Raw genomic sequence first — 17775 nt, forward strand, 5'->3', positions numbered from 1 at the left:
CACGTCTGCTCGGCGTGTGACGAGTTTAAAAATATAAAGGTTTGTGTTGCAGCGTCAGATCACGTCTTTTTACAGGATGCATATTTTTATTTGAATGTGCCTTTAAATGATCAGAAGGCCGACAAGAGATTCTTTAACATAACATTTAAAAAATATCAACAAAGTCCTGATAAACAGACGTCACAAAGACTTTCCATCTGTGACTTCCAATCAGTTTCCATCTTTGGAAAAACACGTTGTGGTGTTTAAAGGTCCGGAGTGGAAGATTTAGAGCGACTCCTCTGAAACGTTATCTAATGTTCCTTCTTCTGTTTCCACTGTGTAGAACCACCTGGAAATAAGAACCTGCGTGTTCTCGTTACTTCAGTCTTTAAATCTACAGAGGGAGCAGCTCCTCCTCACAGAGTCTGCCACGTTCTACGGTAGCCCAGAAGGGACAAACCAAGCACTGACCCTAGGGTGCCGTTATGAGAGTTTCATGGCCGATGTAGGTTCTCCTACACACTTGGAAGGGGGGGTGACTTGAGGGGTGTTCAGTTGGTTGCAATCTGCCACCTCACCACCGGGTGCCACTAAATCCTACATGCTGGACCTTTAAAGAAATACAAAATGTAAACATGAGACATAAATAACCAATCAGAGCGAGGATACAGGCTCATCATGGCCCAATCAGCGTGAAGATACAAGACTTATTATGAACCAATCAGAGTTGATTCTGCAGTCACATGATGATAATCTGTTTGAGAAACTGAACTGATGAAACAAACAAAAGCTATTTTACATCAGACATTTACAAACTGTACAATGACGACCATAATAATAATAATAATAATAATAATAACAATAATAATAATAATAATATCCACTCTAGTAAAATTCTGACACCATTTTTCTTCTTCTGGAGGTCACAGCGCATCACATTCACCGGTCCGACACTGAGGAGGAGCAGGGCATGATGGGAAGAGGAGGGGATGATGAGGAGGAGCACGGCATGATGGGAAGAGGAGGAGCAGGGCACGATGGCATACGATGTTATGTGACCTCCATGGGCAGCGTGGTCTCTGACAGTCCGTTCAGCAGCCTCTCCGGCTCGTGAGAGTCTCTGTCAGGAAAAACCAGAATTAACCATCAGTGACATCACTCATGACGTAACTTCCTCAAAGACTGAAAGCTGACTGCAGCTGCAGCATCAGTTCATCCGCAGGAAATATTTCAGATCAAAGATGAAGAGATAGAATTTGCTCTGTAGAAAGGTTTCAGTGTCAGCCTGGTTCAAATAATCCTAATCTAATCCCAGATAACGTGATGTTCTCCATGCTGAGAGGAAACAATCTGTGTGTTCACATCTGTCAGTGACCAGTTTACGATCGGCTTCCTCCGGTAACATGATTTCACGTCATGTGAACCTAAAGCACGGCGTCTGATCAAGGTTTGAAAAACCTGTGACAGAGTCGCGTCTGGGTCATCATCCTGTTGTAGAAGTCTTCCTCTTTCGATCTTCAGCTTCTTTACAGACGCTGTGATGCTCGATTGCAGAATTTGTTGGTATTTCATTGAATCCATTCTTCCCTCCACCGGTGAAATGTTCCCCGTCCACTGACTGCAACACAAGACCAAAGCACGATGGACCCACCGCCATGCTGGACAGTTGGAGAGATGATCTTTCCATGAAATTCTGCTCTTTTCTCCAAACGTAACTTTGCTCGTTGTGGCCAGAAAGTTCTATTTGACCTCCATCGGTCCACAGGACTTGTTTCCAAAGTGCATCAGGCTTGTCGAGATGTTCCTTCTGATGCTGAATTTTGTGGTGAGGACGCAGGAAAGTTGTGTTCTGATGACTCTTCCATGAAGCTCCTATTTGTGCAGATGTTGCTGCAGACCAGAGCACCACCGCTGCAGAGTCTCCATGAAGGTCTTCACAGTCAAACGGGGGTTTGATTTGCCTTCCTAACAATCCTACGAGCAGTTCTCTCTGAAAGCTTTCTTGGTCTTTTCCAGATGATGACTTGACCCCTGGAAGCGACCGCCTGAAGACTCTGTGCTGTCTTACAGTCTTCTCCTGGTTTGTGGACATCAATTACTTTGAATCTTTGGAGTGCAGATAGCTGCTGAGAGGACCTCATGGCTACTACTGATTGTTGGGACAAAGTATGAGGAGTCACAGTATTTATAAAGCTTTGCATTATGCATCAAATGGCCTTTCCTAACGATGACTGTAAACAAGCCATAGCACCATCAAGGTCAAGGTCAATTTTATTTATATAGCACCTTTAAAAACAACCAAAGTTGACCAATGTGCTTTACAGACTTCTAAGCACCACAACAACAACATACATGAACATACAATGGTAAAAAAAAAAAAAAAACAATATATATGCAGCCATGATGTCAACGTCCAACCGAACCGAAAGCCACTGAGTAAAGATGGGCCTTCAGCCGGGACTTATAAGATTCCGTAGTCCGAGCAGCCCTAATGTCCAGCGGCAGGCTGTTCCAGAGTTTGGGGGCTGCCACTGAAAAGGCTCGGTCACCTTTAGTCCTGAGTCTGGATCTGGATCTGGGGACATCAAGCTAATTAAGGTTAGAAACTTTGCCAATAGTTACCCGGGAGCTCAGATCTCTTGGGGCGCCCGAACGTTTGCATGGTGCTCCTTTCCTTTTTCTCACTTTAAAATTATACAAAACCAAAATAATGCATTAATCTTGCATAAAATGTTGAAGAGGATGTTTCCTCTTTAACTTGATGACTGATGAGATGTTTACTTTTTGCAGTAACAAAAATGTTGACCAGGGTGCCCAAACTTTTGCATGTAATCAAGAAGTCTGTCAAAAACAAAATGATGTTGCAGCTCCACCTGCAACATATTAAAGATGAGACCTGAACCATCTGAAACTTGTCATATGGATGCTGTCGTGGTGGACTACGACAGCTGAAGTTGAGAAAAGCTGGAGACCGTCATATAAAGTTTGATTGACAAAAAAGTGAAAGAAAACAAAACTTGATTTCTTGAATAAAAACACATTTCTCAAGAAAAACCTTGACTTCACTTCATAGAAGACGCCAGGGAAACATCTCAAATTCATGAGCTTTCAATGTCTGAACATTAACGGCTGTATAAAATTCATCAGATTCTAAGAAAACACGAGTACTGGGAGTACTGGGAGTACTGGGAGTACTGGGAGTCCTGGTCAAACAAAATAAAACCAACTTTGAAAAACAGCTTCTTTAAAATGGACTTATTCCACATTTTTTCAGTGTTTTTAAGGTGACCTCCACCTGATTCATGAAGATGAAATACAGGTGTGCATATGTGGACGTTTACCTGGACAGGGTGTGTGTAGGTGGTTGTTTACCTGGCGGTGGAGACTTTGGGCACTCGGTCGAGACTGGCGGCGATGGTGGCGAGCTTTAAGGCAGACGTCGGGGGGGCTGAGGGGCGAGTAGTGTGGGGGTGGGCGGGGGAGACGGCTCCCACCTGGCTCCTCTGGTTGGGGAGGGACTGAGGGGAGGATGAGGGGGGCAGTGACCCCTGAGTTGAAAGCCCAGACCTGCTGAGAGATGAGGAGGAAGAGCACGGAGGCCTGGAGGGACCTGAGGAGGAGTATGGAATTTAAAATCATCATAGAAATCAAGCGTTTGTATGAACCGCGATGTACAAATAAAATGACATCACAAGACGGTCGGAGAGGTTCGGACTACAGCTGAGATATCTGGGAGGACAAGTCTACGTTTAAAGAAAAGGGTCAATAAATAAGTGGAACTTGTGTTTGCTGCCACACGCTGTCGCCATTGTCAACACGTTTTGATATTATGGGCACATATCCATAAGGTGTGTGTAGTTTCTCTTGCCTGTGTAGTGTCTTCCATGCAGGTGTTTGAGTGCACGGCACGACAGGTGGCCACTCAAAGATCAATGACAAATATATAAATACATCCAACGATTATGGGATTGGTAAAACAAACATGTCTGCCTTTTATGATGTCATCTAAAAGAAATCTGGACTGTAATACTTTTCTATTTTTTCTTCTAAATTGTTATTTTGTCTTACAGTTTACATTTTTTTAAGTTCTTCTTGATACAATGACATCTTTATCTCATTTTTTTGAGAAACTTAACTCTTACTGACTTCATAAAGCTGACTCTCCTCATACGACCATTACATCAAATTTGAGAACTGACGTCTGAAAATGTCAGATGATCCTTCTTTTGACCTCTGTTTAAATTTACCTGTACATCACACACCTGTGTGTGTCTACACAGATCAACAGTGAACAGTAATATACTTTAAGGATGAATCTAGTTTCTAAGATTCTTGTTTTGTTCGGTTTCTAGTTTGGATTTGAGTTATTTTTCTTATTCAATTTCTTACGTACATTGTTGATTCTACGGCTCGACCTTTTGTCCACATGCTGTATGTTTTTGTGTTACATGTGACCCATTGGGGTCCATCAGTGAGGCAGCTCACCTGAAGGATGGTGAACTCCATTGACGCTGGTCTTGTAGGGTTTATTCTCATTGCTGATGAGACCGTGAGGTGGAGGAGGAGCGCTGATCACAGCAGAGGCTGCAAACTGAGCGCTAGCTGAATCCAGAGTTTTTGAACTGGACTCACTTGACCTGTTGGACTATGGAGCAGACCAGGAGAGTGAGAGAATTGGAATTAGACCAAGGTTAAAGATGGAGCTCTGACAAACCTCTAGCAGCAAGAAAATGAAGAAGTTTTATAAACACATATAAAAACAGTGGACAGGTGAAGCAGCAGCCATGCAGGTGGAATCCCACAGATATGTCCAATCTGTTAAACTTCTCTTCTATGTGCTATGAAATGCATGGACGGTGTCTCTGTATCACTCATTCATTTATTCATGAATGAAGAAAGCGTCTTCTCCGTCGTGTGTGCGTTACCTGTTCACTGTTTCTGTGAGGTGTTGACCTCTTTCGTGTTGAGGGCAGGACCAGTGGAACATGTTACCTGAGTTTGGTGCAGTGCTGTGTTTCTGTATAAAACAGTGTTGCTCTGCAGCTGCAGCTGCTCCAGCTGTTCTTTCTGCATCTGGACCAGCTGCTGCTGATGACTGTGGTACTGCTCCTCAGTGATGCCCCCTGCTGGCAAGCAAACAGACAGACACACAGATATATCTGACCCGTTCACCTGCTCACATTTTCACATTTAGCTGCCAGTTACTGTCAGGTGACACCTGGTGACCTGCTCCAGACAACAGCAGCAGATTGTGCTGTGCAGGTGAGCTGGACTATAGGTGAGGTGTGCTGGCTGAAGAAGAAACACCAGGAATAATGTGACTGTAGAAAATCAAATATGTCTTGATAAGAAAAACAGGAACCATGAAATCAAAAAGTAAATACAAAGTCGACATGGGAGCAGAAAACCTGACCAGGTAAAGCTTCAGGTTTTTTTGAATCCATGTTCACACCTGCACACCTTTACTTTAATCTAGTGGTGATTTAACATGTCGCTCTCACTTCTGAACAAACAACAGTCACTTTTACATTAAGTCATGGCGGCAAACTCACTGTTGGACCTGAAACATTTCTCCATCGTGTCGACCCAACAGTCTGAAGTGAATGTTTTCCGGTGAACATAAAGGTTGCAGCAGCAGCAGCACCATGTTAAACATGCAGAGACATAGACTGAAAGGCACGATTTTCAGAGCCGAGACGATTCTTCACTGATCAGATCAGTTTGGAAACTGTTTCTCTGTCAGATGTCGTAAAACAGTCCAACCTTCTGATAAAAGATGAGACTGACGAAACGTATCAATGAGAACTGCTGGTGAGCATCTCTCACGCTCATGATGACCATTAACTATGGCTTCCACGACGCGTACACACACACACACACACACACACACACACACACACACACACACACACACACACGTCATCTTTAACTTTGGATATCAGGTCATGTTTATGATTTTATCAACAGTAAAGTTTTGACAAACTTTTGCACCTTTATATGTAAAATAAAGGCGTCAGTTCTGCAGCCTGAGAGAGAAAACCAGAAAACACGCTGCAGATTCTCCAGGACGACCTGATAACTCACCTGAACCACCGCTGTCGTCAGGAGACAGACAACAGGTGAGTCTGTTGTCAGAGGACCACGTGGTCCCTCTGCCCCCCTCCCTCTGATCCTGAAGCAGTTTGGGTCTGTAGAAGAACTTCCTCAGGGTCTGGATGTTGTTCAGGATTTTAGTCAGGGAGGGGGTCGTGGTTCCTGAGGTCATGGAGGGATCCTGATCCAGTGTTACCGTGTCATTGGGGAGGCAGGTACCGGTTCTGGTCCTGCAGACTGATTGTACTGAAGAGTCCATCTGCTTCAGTACTGGATCCAGACGTGAGGAGGCTCGGTCCAGGATTACCCTGATTGGAGAGATGAAGAAAATGCTTCATATAAACCCTGTGTAAATATGAATTATTTGGTCGTTGATGGACACTTTATTAATTCTTCTCCATTTCTAATCATTTGTAAACATTCCTGTCATCAAACGTCTCGTGTTCAGCTGAGCTGCTGCTCTTAATGAAACACCTGAAGTGTACTGACTGAAAAGCATCTCTATTAGTCATAAGATTGTACCATATGACAGGAAATTCTAAGAAAACTACAGAGCAGGAAAATAAAGTGTGACTGGCTCATCCTCTGAGGAGCAGGAAAGAGACCACAATTTTCTCTTGCAGTTGGATATTTATTTTAAATTTGAGCCTGATCTGGAGTTTTTATCTGGCCACATTTTCGTCCTCAGACATATCAAAACATTTATATAAATGTGATTAGTTCAACACAGGCAGACTGAGGGCTCTGCCACAGCAGCAGTTCAACACCTGGAACAGCAACCTGAGCTCCATCAAACATGCTTCCTTCATCAGTCAAAGGTGACTTCAGAGGCATAAACGTCTCTGCCGATCATCAATTGAACATAAAATCCAAACATCTGGTTTCACCAGTAAACTGTGTCTCAATCAGTTTCGTCTCCCAGCAGACTGTGTGATTACATCCCTCAAAGAACTGAACCAACAACCCTGCAGAGACATCAAGCAAAGACGTGTCAGCGGAGGTGTGGTGAAACTCAGATGTCAGGTAGAGGTGCTCACCTGCCTCCTCGTCCTATCCTGCGGCGGCTCAGGCCCATCCAATGAGGAGGCAGAGTCAGTTCAGTCAGACAGTGTCGGAGACGCTGGGGGAGGAGCTCTGGTTGATCAACTCCACCCATCTGCTCCATACGAGGCTGAAGAAACAAGCACACGAGGTTAGAATTTAAGTTATGTGGAAATGAAGTCATAAAATACAAATTTGAAGTTAGATTCATCAAGTGTTTAGTTAGTGTCATCAGTGCTTCAAAATAGCTTTATTGAGGCAGTTAGCTTTATCGAGTATTTGCTTCAAAACAGTCTTAGCTTTATCAAGTGTTCGGGCTAAAACATCTTCACCAGCGCAAAATGGAGAGAAATCAGATGGAAGGCCTTCCTGTGCTTTGTTTTTAACGTAGAACCTGTATTCATGTGTTTCTCCGCTGTATACTTCATCTCTGCCTCCACTGTTTTTCAAACCCTGCCCCAGAGACAAAGGACACGTTGACTAAACAATGTTTACAATCAAGTCAATAAATTAATTGCTTCAGCACTAAATAATACTACATCAATATCTACTGATGTGAAATATTGAGTACCTCAGGGCTCCATTCATGGCCTTCTCCTGCACTCTTTACACCTTTCACCTCAGGGCCAAATTATAGGCAGTTATGGCATTAATGTCCACTGCTAGGCTGATGACTCAGCATGTCTGCATACAGACCAGAGGTGGGACAGCTGGTTCTCTGGTGCAGTCAGAACAACCTGGAGCTGAACACGTTCAAAACTGTGGAGATGATGGTGGACTTCAGGAGGAGCCCCTCAACACTGCCCCCCGATGACTATCCGTGTTTGTGAGACCCTCCTCTGTTGCTCTTTCTGAATTTTCTTCCATTTTTTCTACCCATTTTGAGTTTTTCTTCACTTGAATCAAGGGTCGAAGGACAGAAGGTGTCATATGCTGTTCTGTAAAACTCATCGAGGCAAATGATTGATTTGTGATTCTCGGCTATAGAAGTAAGACTGGCTTGACATGAAATAAACCAGACTGGACTCTGATATCTGATCAGCATGTGAAAACGTTGTAAACAGACAATTATCTGAATGCGTCTCAACGCTGCAGTAAGCAACAAATGAAGACGGACAATGTGAAACCTTCGGCCTCTCTCTGCTGCCTCCATCACTCTGCTAAATGGCACCAGGAGTTGGCTGTCCTGAGAAACTAAATGTTCAAGCCTAACCTAAACCTGATCCTAACCTTACCCTGAACACCAAGTCTGAACCTTCAGCCCTTTGAAGTAGTGACAACCTACCAAAATGTCCTCACAGAGATAGATGATACACAAACACACACACACACACACAGCTTGCACCATGTAGAGGGACGTGCAAGCGCGCCTGCAGAGCCAATAGAAACTGTTGTAAATGTAAACTGCTGTCAGTAGCAGTGATCGTAGCTCTGTTGCTATGTGTACATGTTGTATAGAAACCAGACTTCATGTCCTTCCAGTCCACAGTGCATCAGTTTAAAATTAAAGAGGAGAAACTCACAGAGAGATAGTGACATCCAGCTTTCCTCCTGAAGACAAAAACTCCATCAACACTACTGTCCTCATCTGGAGAGGACGGAGGAGACTGAAGGGACAGAATAAAATTCAGAATAAAAAGACATTGGACAGCAGTATTCTTCAGAATAATCACATGAAGAGCAGACCGATGTGATGCTGACCAGCGGAGGCGGTGGACTGTCATCTTCTCCAGAGCTGTGGAAGTCGTACTGTTTAATGTCGGCCTTGTTGACGGTGAAGGGACCGGGGGGTCGACCGGGACGTCTCTGTGGAGGATACAATCTGTCCTGTCTGATGTTCTTCTTCTTTGGTCTGATCAAGTCGAAGGGAAGCTCGTCTCTGATGGAGACCTGCTTCTTCTGCATCTGAAATGGAGAAAAATGCTGCTAATGGAACGAAGGGGAGAAATCCTGAAACCGAAGAGCTGAAAACATCAGATCTGTTGGAGATCAAGGAGTCTGTAAGCTTACATAAAAACAAGAAACAGAAACGTGTGATTCCCCTCATGTTTTCCATCGTTTGACCTTTGACAGGAGCTTGTTTAAAGGCGTAATCTTCTGCCATTGTTTAATGGCACGAACTGGAGAATAAGCTGAACCTACAGAGCCCCAGACCCACTCGTAGCACTGCTCACACTTAAATCAACATGCAACACAAAACATTTTGATTTTTTCCATCGTAACTGTAATGCTGATAAATGCTTCAGTAAATAAACAGTCAGAAATAACAAAGTGCTGTTTTATTTTAAGGAAAAAGTGATGCAGTGCTTCAAGAGAAAGTCATTTTCTGTGTCTCTTTAAAGGGGGGGCTACAGTACCTCCAAAAGCCAGATATTATTACATACACACACCGATGGCACAGCGTCGGAGGCAGTTCTGGGGTTCAGTATCTTGCCCAAAGATACTTCGGCATGTGGACTGCCAAGGCCAGGGATTGAACCACCGACCTTCTGATCGGTGGACGACTGCTCTGCCTCCTGAGCCACAGCTGCCCCATATTCATATTCATTTCATATTATGAAAACCAGTCACATGACTGGGTCTGATGTGGAGGGCTTCACTGCTCTCTGACACATTTTCAGTGTTGTGTAAATCATCACATTCTGTTTCTATTCACATTTTGGACAGCGTCCCAACTTTTTGGGAGGTAAGTTTGACACAGACATCAGGGTAAGACAGACCCTTGGAGACAATTCATAAGCTAACTGCTATTCCTACCAGTGGACAGTGACACTTGCGGGTAGTTTGTACAACTGGATGTATGATTTGGTTAAAGTGTGAATATTTGGGAAAAATACAAATCGATTCTATTTCAATTTTTGGGTGTTTGATTTGATTCAAATCCAATTCTCAGCTGAATGAGTAGAAGCTTCCTCTTGTAGCTATCCTTGCCTCTCCTTATCTCCCATTTCAGCTCCCTCTGCACCTTCTCAGCTCATCTTTGTCTCCTGATCTGAAGACCCTCTTCTTTCCATTCAGTGGGGCTTTCAGTTCCACTGAATGGGAACACCCGGGGTTTGTTGTTTGGGAAACCCTGTACCTTCCTGGTAGGCTCAGCGATTCCCACACAGAAGTTAATGTAGTCTGTGAGGCAGGTTGTCAAACTGTCATTATCCTCCCCATGCAGACTTCACAACACAGTCCCTCAGTGCTATACTAGACTCCTCTGACCATCTTCAACATACCTTGTGGTTGGTGGTGGTTTATTCACATTAAGTACGTAAGCTGGGAGCAGATGAACCAGGTTGTGGGGGAGGGGTGAAGAGCTGTAAGTGTCCTTAGCATGCAAGGTGCTATTGTCTCTGGTGTAGCATTTAACAAACTGGGTTATGGTGGGGAGAGTGGAAGTCAGGGAAGGGCAATTGAAGTCAATTGTCAAGTTGATGTTAACTGCCGCATGTGGGTGTGGCCTTTCACACCTGTACTTCTGAAAATTTGGCCAAGTGGACTGAGTCGTCTTTCGTCAGACTTTAGTAAAGCAAAGGGGAGCTGGGTGATTTGATAAAGCAACTACTTGCTTCTATTGACCAGAAAAGGTTTGAACCTGGAATAACCACTTGCAGCTACATTTTAGACTGTTAACACAATAAAATAGCAAAAGTCATTTCATAAACTCAATAATGTCCTTGCTTTGTGATCGATCTAGAGCTACATAAAGATCTCCAGGTTGATCATGATTGACCAGATGGTGAAATTGTTTTTTTAGATAAAAGAGACATTTTTGCAACTTTATGCATCAAGTTTGTGCAAACGGAAACACAGAAGGTAAACTTGAGGCAGCCAGAGAAATGTACATTAACAGTCAGTACCTTGATCTTGATGTCAGATTTGTGTCTGTTGCCGTTGTTCAGAGTAACTTGAGTGCTGTACACTGGTTTCTCCACTAGAGGGAGTGCTACCTCTCTGAGAGTATCTCCGCTGAAATCTCCCATCTGATACCTGAAGACAGAGAAAACATCAGCAGCTTTAACATCAAACCTTCAGCATTCACAGCTGTACCTCCTCCTGCTGGTTACAAGACAGACCACATGAATTCTGAACTTTTTTTTTTTAAAACCACATTGATTCTGAACTGACTACATTCAGTTCTTATCAGTTTAAAGGGTCATTACACCCCTTTCCACATGTTTGTTTGCTGGTCTTGCTTGTGCAAACAACTAAACAATACATAAAGTCTCTTAACAGGCATAACTTTCTGACTTAGACCAACAAAAGAGATCACATCGTCCCATTTTAATGTCTGTACACTGGCCGCCAGCTGTTTTTTTTTTTAAGGTGCTACAGATAACATCTCTGGGTTACTGTCGCCTTACCAATCTGCTGGTAGTCTGATGTTCTCAGACAGGAAGCTCCTCGACGTTCACCTGAAGCCTGAAGGAGAACAAGCTTGTTCTGTCAGGGAACCCCTAATCTCTATAAATAGATTCTGCATACGAATGCAGAGTCTGCTACTGAAAGTGATCTGGCTTCCACTTGTAGAGTGAGTAGAACTGTCCAATCACATCTGAGTGAACACTGGTACCATGCTGAAATGGAGTCTTGAATCCATTGACAATTGTCAGCCGAATCAGCTTTTCATTAGCTTTTTTATTTGTCATGTATTCATATACATACATCTGTTTACAGAATTTAGTAAAATGTCTTCGGATTCCATTTTTGCACCTTAAATTGCCAATCAGACTGTTAACAATCACAGCGCACAGAAGAGGAAGTCTTGGCCCGGCTGTCCGGTGAACGATATCCACCGGCTGCACTAGAACCCCTGAAAGACTGACCGTCGCCTCAGAGGCTCAGGTGACGGGTTCTGAGACTGGGCAACCACTGATCCCACATTCTCAGAGTGTAAAATCATAAAGTTTTTCACTTTTTTAATGATTTTTTTATAGCAGACTTTATTGCAGCCCACACCACCTCCATCGTCCTGATCACCGACAAAGATGAGACTACCAGCGGACAGCAGGTCCGAGGCCTGACACCTCCGCCTCCACCTCAGTATCAGTTAACCAGCTATTAAACATCACAGTGTTCATCTGTATGTGCGTGACATGAACACCACTACATTTCATGCATGTTCTATGCTACTCCTGTATTTGAACTTCTGCACTGATGATGTCTTTGATTCTCTTTTCTCATCTCTCTCAGTCAGTGTACATTTAGTTCTAGTTTATTTTGAAGACTGTTAACATTTATGATTACAACATGTCAAAAAGGATCTGCTGAATTCTTGGTAAAAGTGCTTTAAGTGAAATCCACGATGACATTCTGGTGTCTATGTGCTGATGTGAGACATCAGCTCAGAAGTGTTGACTCGTGCCTATGACACGGACTCACCGACAGGACTCCACCGTTACAGACAGACACAAACTGAACCCAGTCGCCCTCATGTGTTCAGGTAAAACGGATCCTGCTCCCCTCTTCTCACCTCCTCTCCACCACCTCCAGGGTGAGGTGCAGCAGCTCCCTCTTGGACTTTTCTCTCCTCTTGATCATTTCCAGGATGGTGACAGTCCGACTGAACTCCCGCCTCAGTCTCAGCATCTTCTCGTACGATGCCTCGTCATTCTTACGGTTCTGACACACAGAAATCATCACAGTTGTTCATGAACTCCCACCATCGATTTTCTGTCATTTACCCATTGGTCAGTCGTATCAAGGTCGTTAGCAGTTGTTATTCAGATCAATTCCTCAGAAAAGAACCCTGTTCCAAAATTCAACTAACCATCAAACAGAATAAATTCTACATAATACGTCCAAATGAGTCAAATACTTTCAGGAAGTTCCTTTTTGGTGGTGTCATCAGTAATTCAGAAATCTACCACCACGTAACATTTTCTCCTACAAAGGCGTTCTGTGCCACAGGCTGTGACACTGCATAGACAAAGCACGTGTTTATTCATTTATTAATGGGCAGGTTAAAATAAGAAGCACCCTGGATGGAGACCAGGACTGACCTTTCTGGTCTGCATCTTCTCTGTTCTCCGTCTGAAGGCCACGTATGCGTCATTGTTGGTGGATCCGTCTCTTTTCTCCTGTTTGATGTGAGGGATCAGCGATGGACCTCGACAGTTCTTCCTCTTCCTCACCCAGTAATCATACACTGACTTCAGCAGGTAGTCATCCTCGTTCAGCAGCAGCTTCGCCTCTGACAGAGACACCAGCTGAGGACAGAACCAGAACCACAAACACCAGCTGAAAACCAGACAGGAGTAGGCTGTCCCTTTGTAAAGTGTGTCTGACTCAGAGACAGCAGCTTTGAGTTAACTGAATGTCTTTGGACCTTTGGTTGGACAAAAGAAGACATCCAAAGACGTCACCTCCAACCATGACAAACTGTGACTGATATTTTTAATAATAACAAGTGAAAGTGTGCGTGTGTGTGTGTGTGTGTGTGTGTGTGTGTGTGTGTGTCAGACAGTCTCCAGTGTTACCTGGTGTGTGCTGGCCTTCTCCAGTCGGTCCACCATGGTCTCAAACTGCAGAGGTTTGATCTCCATCTTTCTGTTCAGTCTGTTGAGCAGCGTCTCGTCCTCTGAGTCCATGTCGTAGTCTGGCTGCTCCAGGTCCAGACCCAGAGCTGGAGGAGCACAAACAGTTAGCAATTAAGGGAATCTCACAATATTGCCATAGAAATAAGGTCGGATGTCGTTGTGGGACCTTGACGCTATCTACTGTTATGTCACATGATTATCTACTTCCTTTTCAAAAAGGGTATGTCTTTTGTTTGAACAGCAGAGGGCACAGTCACAGTAGTCAACACAACAGACTCCCATCATCCTTTGCATGCAAGCCAAGAGCTGCTAAAAATAAACCCAATGAGGAAATTAGGGATCAACATGAATAAGAGACTGAAGATGCTTCACAGATCACTTTTAGGGGTGATGTGAGGCAACATTTCAGTTTTCCCGTTTCAAGAACTGACGAAGAAAAAGAAACATGCAACAACCTGCAAACACTGCCGGATGACGCCAACGACGCTACAGGAAACACATCAAACATGAGGCGCCAGTCGACACAAAGGAAAGCAGAAGCACTTCAAGCTAAAACCTAATTTCACATGAATAAAACATGCTGTACACAGTTGTCTATTTAGAATGGGCATTTTTTCAAGTCTTTTTCTTTCTTTTATTCAATATCACAATAAATATCGCATCGTGGCCTTTATGTTGAGGTACTGTCGAACCATGAGTTTTTGGTATTGTTACATCCCTACTAACAGTACATACATACTGACACACATGATGAAGATGATGATGATGATGATGCTGCCTTATTCACAGCCCTCAGTGAGCACAGGTGCAGCAGGAGGCACGCTGTTAGCACACTTAGGTTTACTGGTATTAATGGTGGTGACTCCTCCAACGTGAGACACTCTCGGAGGCCTTCATGAGGAGTTTGATGTAAATCTACAAAATAACACCTCAAATATTCAGTAATAACTGCTGACTCAGATTAGACTTGAATAATCTGGATTAGGTCCGGTCCCCTGGCTGACAGCTGATGAACTGCAGATGTACACCGGTATAAAGGAGCACTCACGCTGGATGTGGATGAGCTGTTTGGGAACTTTGACTTCTCCTTTGTACAGACGGTCGTAGTAGGTGGTGTTACTCTCTGCTTCAGGTACAGGGATCACCATGTTCTCCTTCTTCTCCCTGAACACCTGCTGGGCTGAGATCGCCCTCTGCAGATGGTGCTCCTGAAACACAACCAAAAAAAAAAACCACACAGGTAACTCAGCTGCAAGACAGACCTGCTCAGACTGAGAACGTGAAACATCTCCAGATTCACTGTCTGCAACTGCACACACAGAGACGTCATGTGGTGTGTGGACCACATATCTGATCTGTGAACATCCTAAAGTGAAACTCTAGATGCATTGAAACTGACTGAGACTGTCCACATGTTGAAAATGTGTAAATGACACATCTGTGATCCCCCCCCCCCCCACAAGGGTTAGGGTTAGGGTTGGCCACAGTCTTCTATCACGTGTATGTCACTGCACAGTGACAGTTCTGTAAATTCAGCGGTTTAACACAACCGCACCGTACCAGCCGTCATCACATTTAATGATTTCTCTCTTTTATTTGGATGTCATATGAAAAAAAACAGCTGCGTCACATGAGACAACACTTGAGTTAAAAACTAAAGACTCCTGACAGTAAAACTGTTTGGAAATGGAAGCTTTAAGGTTTCAAATGAGAACAACACAGATGAGCAGAGGTTCAGCCCACAACAAAGCTCAGCACTAAAATCAGGACAAACCAAGTAATTCACAAAAACAATGGCTTCAGTGACACGCTGCTAAGCCACCTGCCACAGCCCTGAGCCTAACTGATAAATGTTCATCAGCTGGACCAGACGGAGGGCCGTCAGTGCTGAACGTCCACCAGGCTAAACAATGCTTACTTATTATTACTTATGGCCTGTGTGGACAATAGCACCACATTTCCACCTCGCACTTCAGCTCGTTACACATTAGAACCAACAGGTCAACCTCATTTCATCACGTTTTTTCTACTAGCCTTCCGATGAGGTTCCTAACACACTGATCCTGTACTTAAAGTGAAGCTGGCAATGCTGCAATCCACTGATTGGTCAGAGATTGATGTACGATTTCCCATCTCTATTTTTTATTCAGCCGTCTTTTGCCTCACTGCCTGCAGCAGTTTGTATCCTCATTGTAATAAACGGCATACCAAGAACTGGATGTCCTGCACTGTGTTCTTGTTGCTATCAGGCGGCGTAGCTCAGTGTGTAACGAGTGTTATTGGATGGCGTAGCTCAGTGCGTAACGAGTGTTATTGGACAGCGTAGCTCAGTGCGTAACGAGTGTTATTGGATGGCGTAGCTCAGTGCGCAACGAGTGTTATTGGATGGCGTAGCTCAGTGCGTAACGAGTGTTATTGGACAGCGTAGCTCAGTGCGTAACGAGTGTTATTGGACGGCGTAGCTCAGTGCGGAATGTGTTTGGGCCGAGAGAGAGCAAGCAGCAGAAAAGTGACGGTGAATGTGAGCGCAGCAGAGGAAAGGTTAGCAGGACGTTGTCTGGCAGTAGATGTTCAGTTTGGGATGTGTCACTTCATAACGCTACAGCCTCTCAACTCCAAGCACCAAGACGTCTCGTCTGTAGCTGCTGGAAAAGTGAAGGGATTTAACCCTGAAGCCCCACATCAACCCCGCCTACATCTGAGAGTACTGTCTGCAGAGGACACAACACACATCGAAGGTTCAGGTGCATGTAGGCGTGTGTTTCAACACACTACACCAAACGTCTTTGGTGGAAACGCGGCTTTTGTGTTTATGTTTAGGATCTTTAGGATGAAGGGTTCTATTCTGTCATGTTGTCTCATGGTTAAATGTGGACGCCTGTAAATACAGCAGAAGAAGACCCTGTCACTCGAAGCCTGCTGTCAGGCTGTTGGTGGTGTGTGGTGTCCCTTTCCTTTGATCTGGACCTGAAACTATTGTTGATGAACAGAAAGTCGATCTGGAAGCCTTCTGATAATCTGTTCTCAGTGTCTGCTTCAGTTTTCTTTGGTGGAATCTGAATTATTCACTTTCCGACACAAACTGGGTGACAGGAGGGAATGAACAGCGCAGGAAGCAAAACAGAAACGCTTTGGTGGCATTTGGATAAACTGTGAAATGAGTCAGTGAAAGCGGCACTTTTGTGTCACAGCAGATTTAGTTTCCTGTGTCCAGAGAGCAGCTCCACCTGTCTCAAACAGGTATTTCATCAGTCTGCAGGTCCTGAGTGTCGTTTACAGTACCAGAGTGAAGACTTTCACGGTGTCCCATCGTTACAGCTTGCGGACTGAAGCTAGCGTAGCAATGACAAGCTACCACTTCACCCGCTGCGTCGTCCGTTGCCTTGAGAACTACGTAAAAACGTAAGCGTCACAGCCACTAAAAGCGCCCCAAGCTCAATGGCACTACGCTAACAGCGCACACTGTACGCACTTTGCGTACATTTATGAGTCCTCGTACATTGCGTGCGGTGAGAACTGTGCGTAAGGACGTCATGAATCCCGCCATAGCACGCAGTTAACGCCACAAAGACAGACTAAATTAAAACATGTTCCTACCAGCTCTTCCTCTTTCTCCATCCCGGTCGGCATCTGTGGGACGGCCCGGTTAATGGACACGCAGTCGGTCAGGTCCGGCAGGTCCCTGTTGTGGTAAACCGGGAGCGGTTTGGCGGCGTCTAGCGCTCGCGCCCGGAACGAGAGTTTACTCATTGTTTGCGCCAAATTAGCGACGATCCGCCGCACACCGACAGCAATACCGACGTGAATCCGCTCCGGACGCAACTTTGTCCACCACAGTAGAGCTCATCGGTGTCCGCTGCTCCGGTAACCGACGGGAGGACTCATTAGTGTGCGGGTTTAACGGGACGTCGGGGCCGTTTCTCCGTTGAAAACATGGCGGACATGTCCACACCAGCGGCGGACCAATCCCATCAGACACCGCGGCACAAGAAAAAAAAAAAAAACAAAAAACGCGAGACATGAAGATGCGCACGCAGCTCCTGGAGAAAACGTTGTCTCAAGAGTCGCTTCCTGAAACGCTCTGTAAGTGTGGTTCTGATGGAACAGGTTCTAAATCAGATCTGACATGAGT

The 17775-nt window shown here is 44.6% G+C and overlaps 1 protein-coding gene across 4 annotated transcripts; it reads right to left on the bottom strand.

Moving 5' to 3' along the window:
• Nucleotides 1-64: 64 nt before the first annotated feature.
• Nucleotides 65-17625, bottom strand: epc2 (enhancer of polycomb 2). Of its 4 annotated transcripts, XM_076747184.1 has the most exons (15): nucleotides 17241-17625; nucleotides 14692-14851; nucleotides 13584-13729; nucleotides 13107-13313; nucleotides 12578-12726; nucleotides 10965-11094; nucleotides 8818-9021; nucleotides 8640-8723; nucleotides 7113-7246; nucleotides 6067-6383; nucleotides 4975-5105; nucleotides 4468-4627; nucleotides 3355-3592; nucleotides 886-1102; nucleotides 65-592 (listed from the first exon to the last, which is right to left on the bottom strand). In XM_076747184.1, exons 1-14 carry the CDS (start codon nucleotides 17391-17393, stop codon nucleotides 1033-1035), a joined length of 2283 nt encoding a protein of 760 aa, XP_076603299.1. In that variant the 5' UTR covers nucleotides 17394-17625; the 3' UTR covers nucleotides 65-592; nucleotides 886-1032. The 4 variants fall into 4 exon arrangements, with proteins under 4 accessions (XP_076603299.1, XP_076603298.1, XP_076603297.1 ...); XM_076747183.1 differs by lacking the exon at nucleotides 65-592 and having other exon boundaries at nucleotides 892-1102; nucleotides 4975-5108; XM_076747182.1 differs by lacking the exons at nucleotides 65-592; nucleotides 886-1102 and adding an exon at nucleotides 2237-2557.
• Nucleotides 17626-17775: the final 150 nt, after the last annotated feature.

This window comes from Chaetodon auriga, chromosome 13, assembly GCF_051107435.1.
Source record: "Chaetodon auriga isolate fChaAug3 chromosome 13, fChaAug3.hap1, whole genome shotgun sequence".
Lineage (NCBI taxonomy): Eukaryota > Metazoa > Chordata > Actinopteri > Chaetodontiformes > Chaetodontidae > Chaetodon > Chaetodon auriga.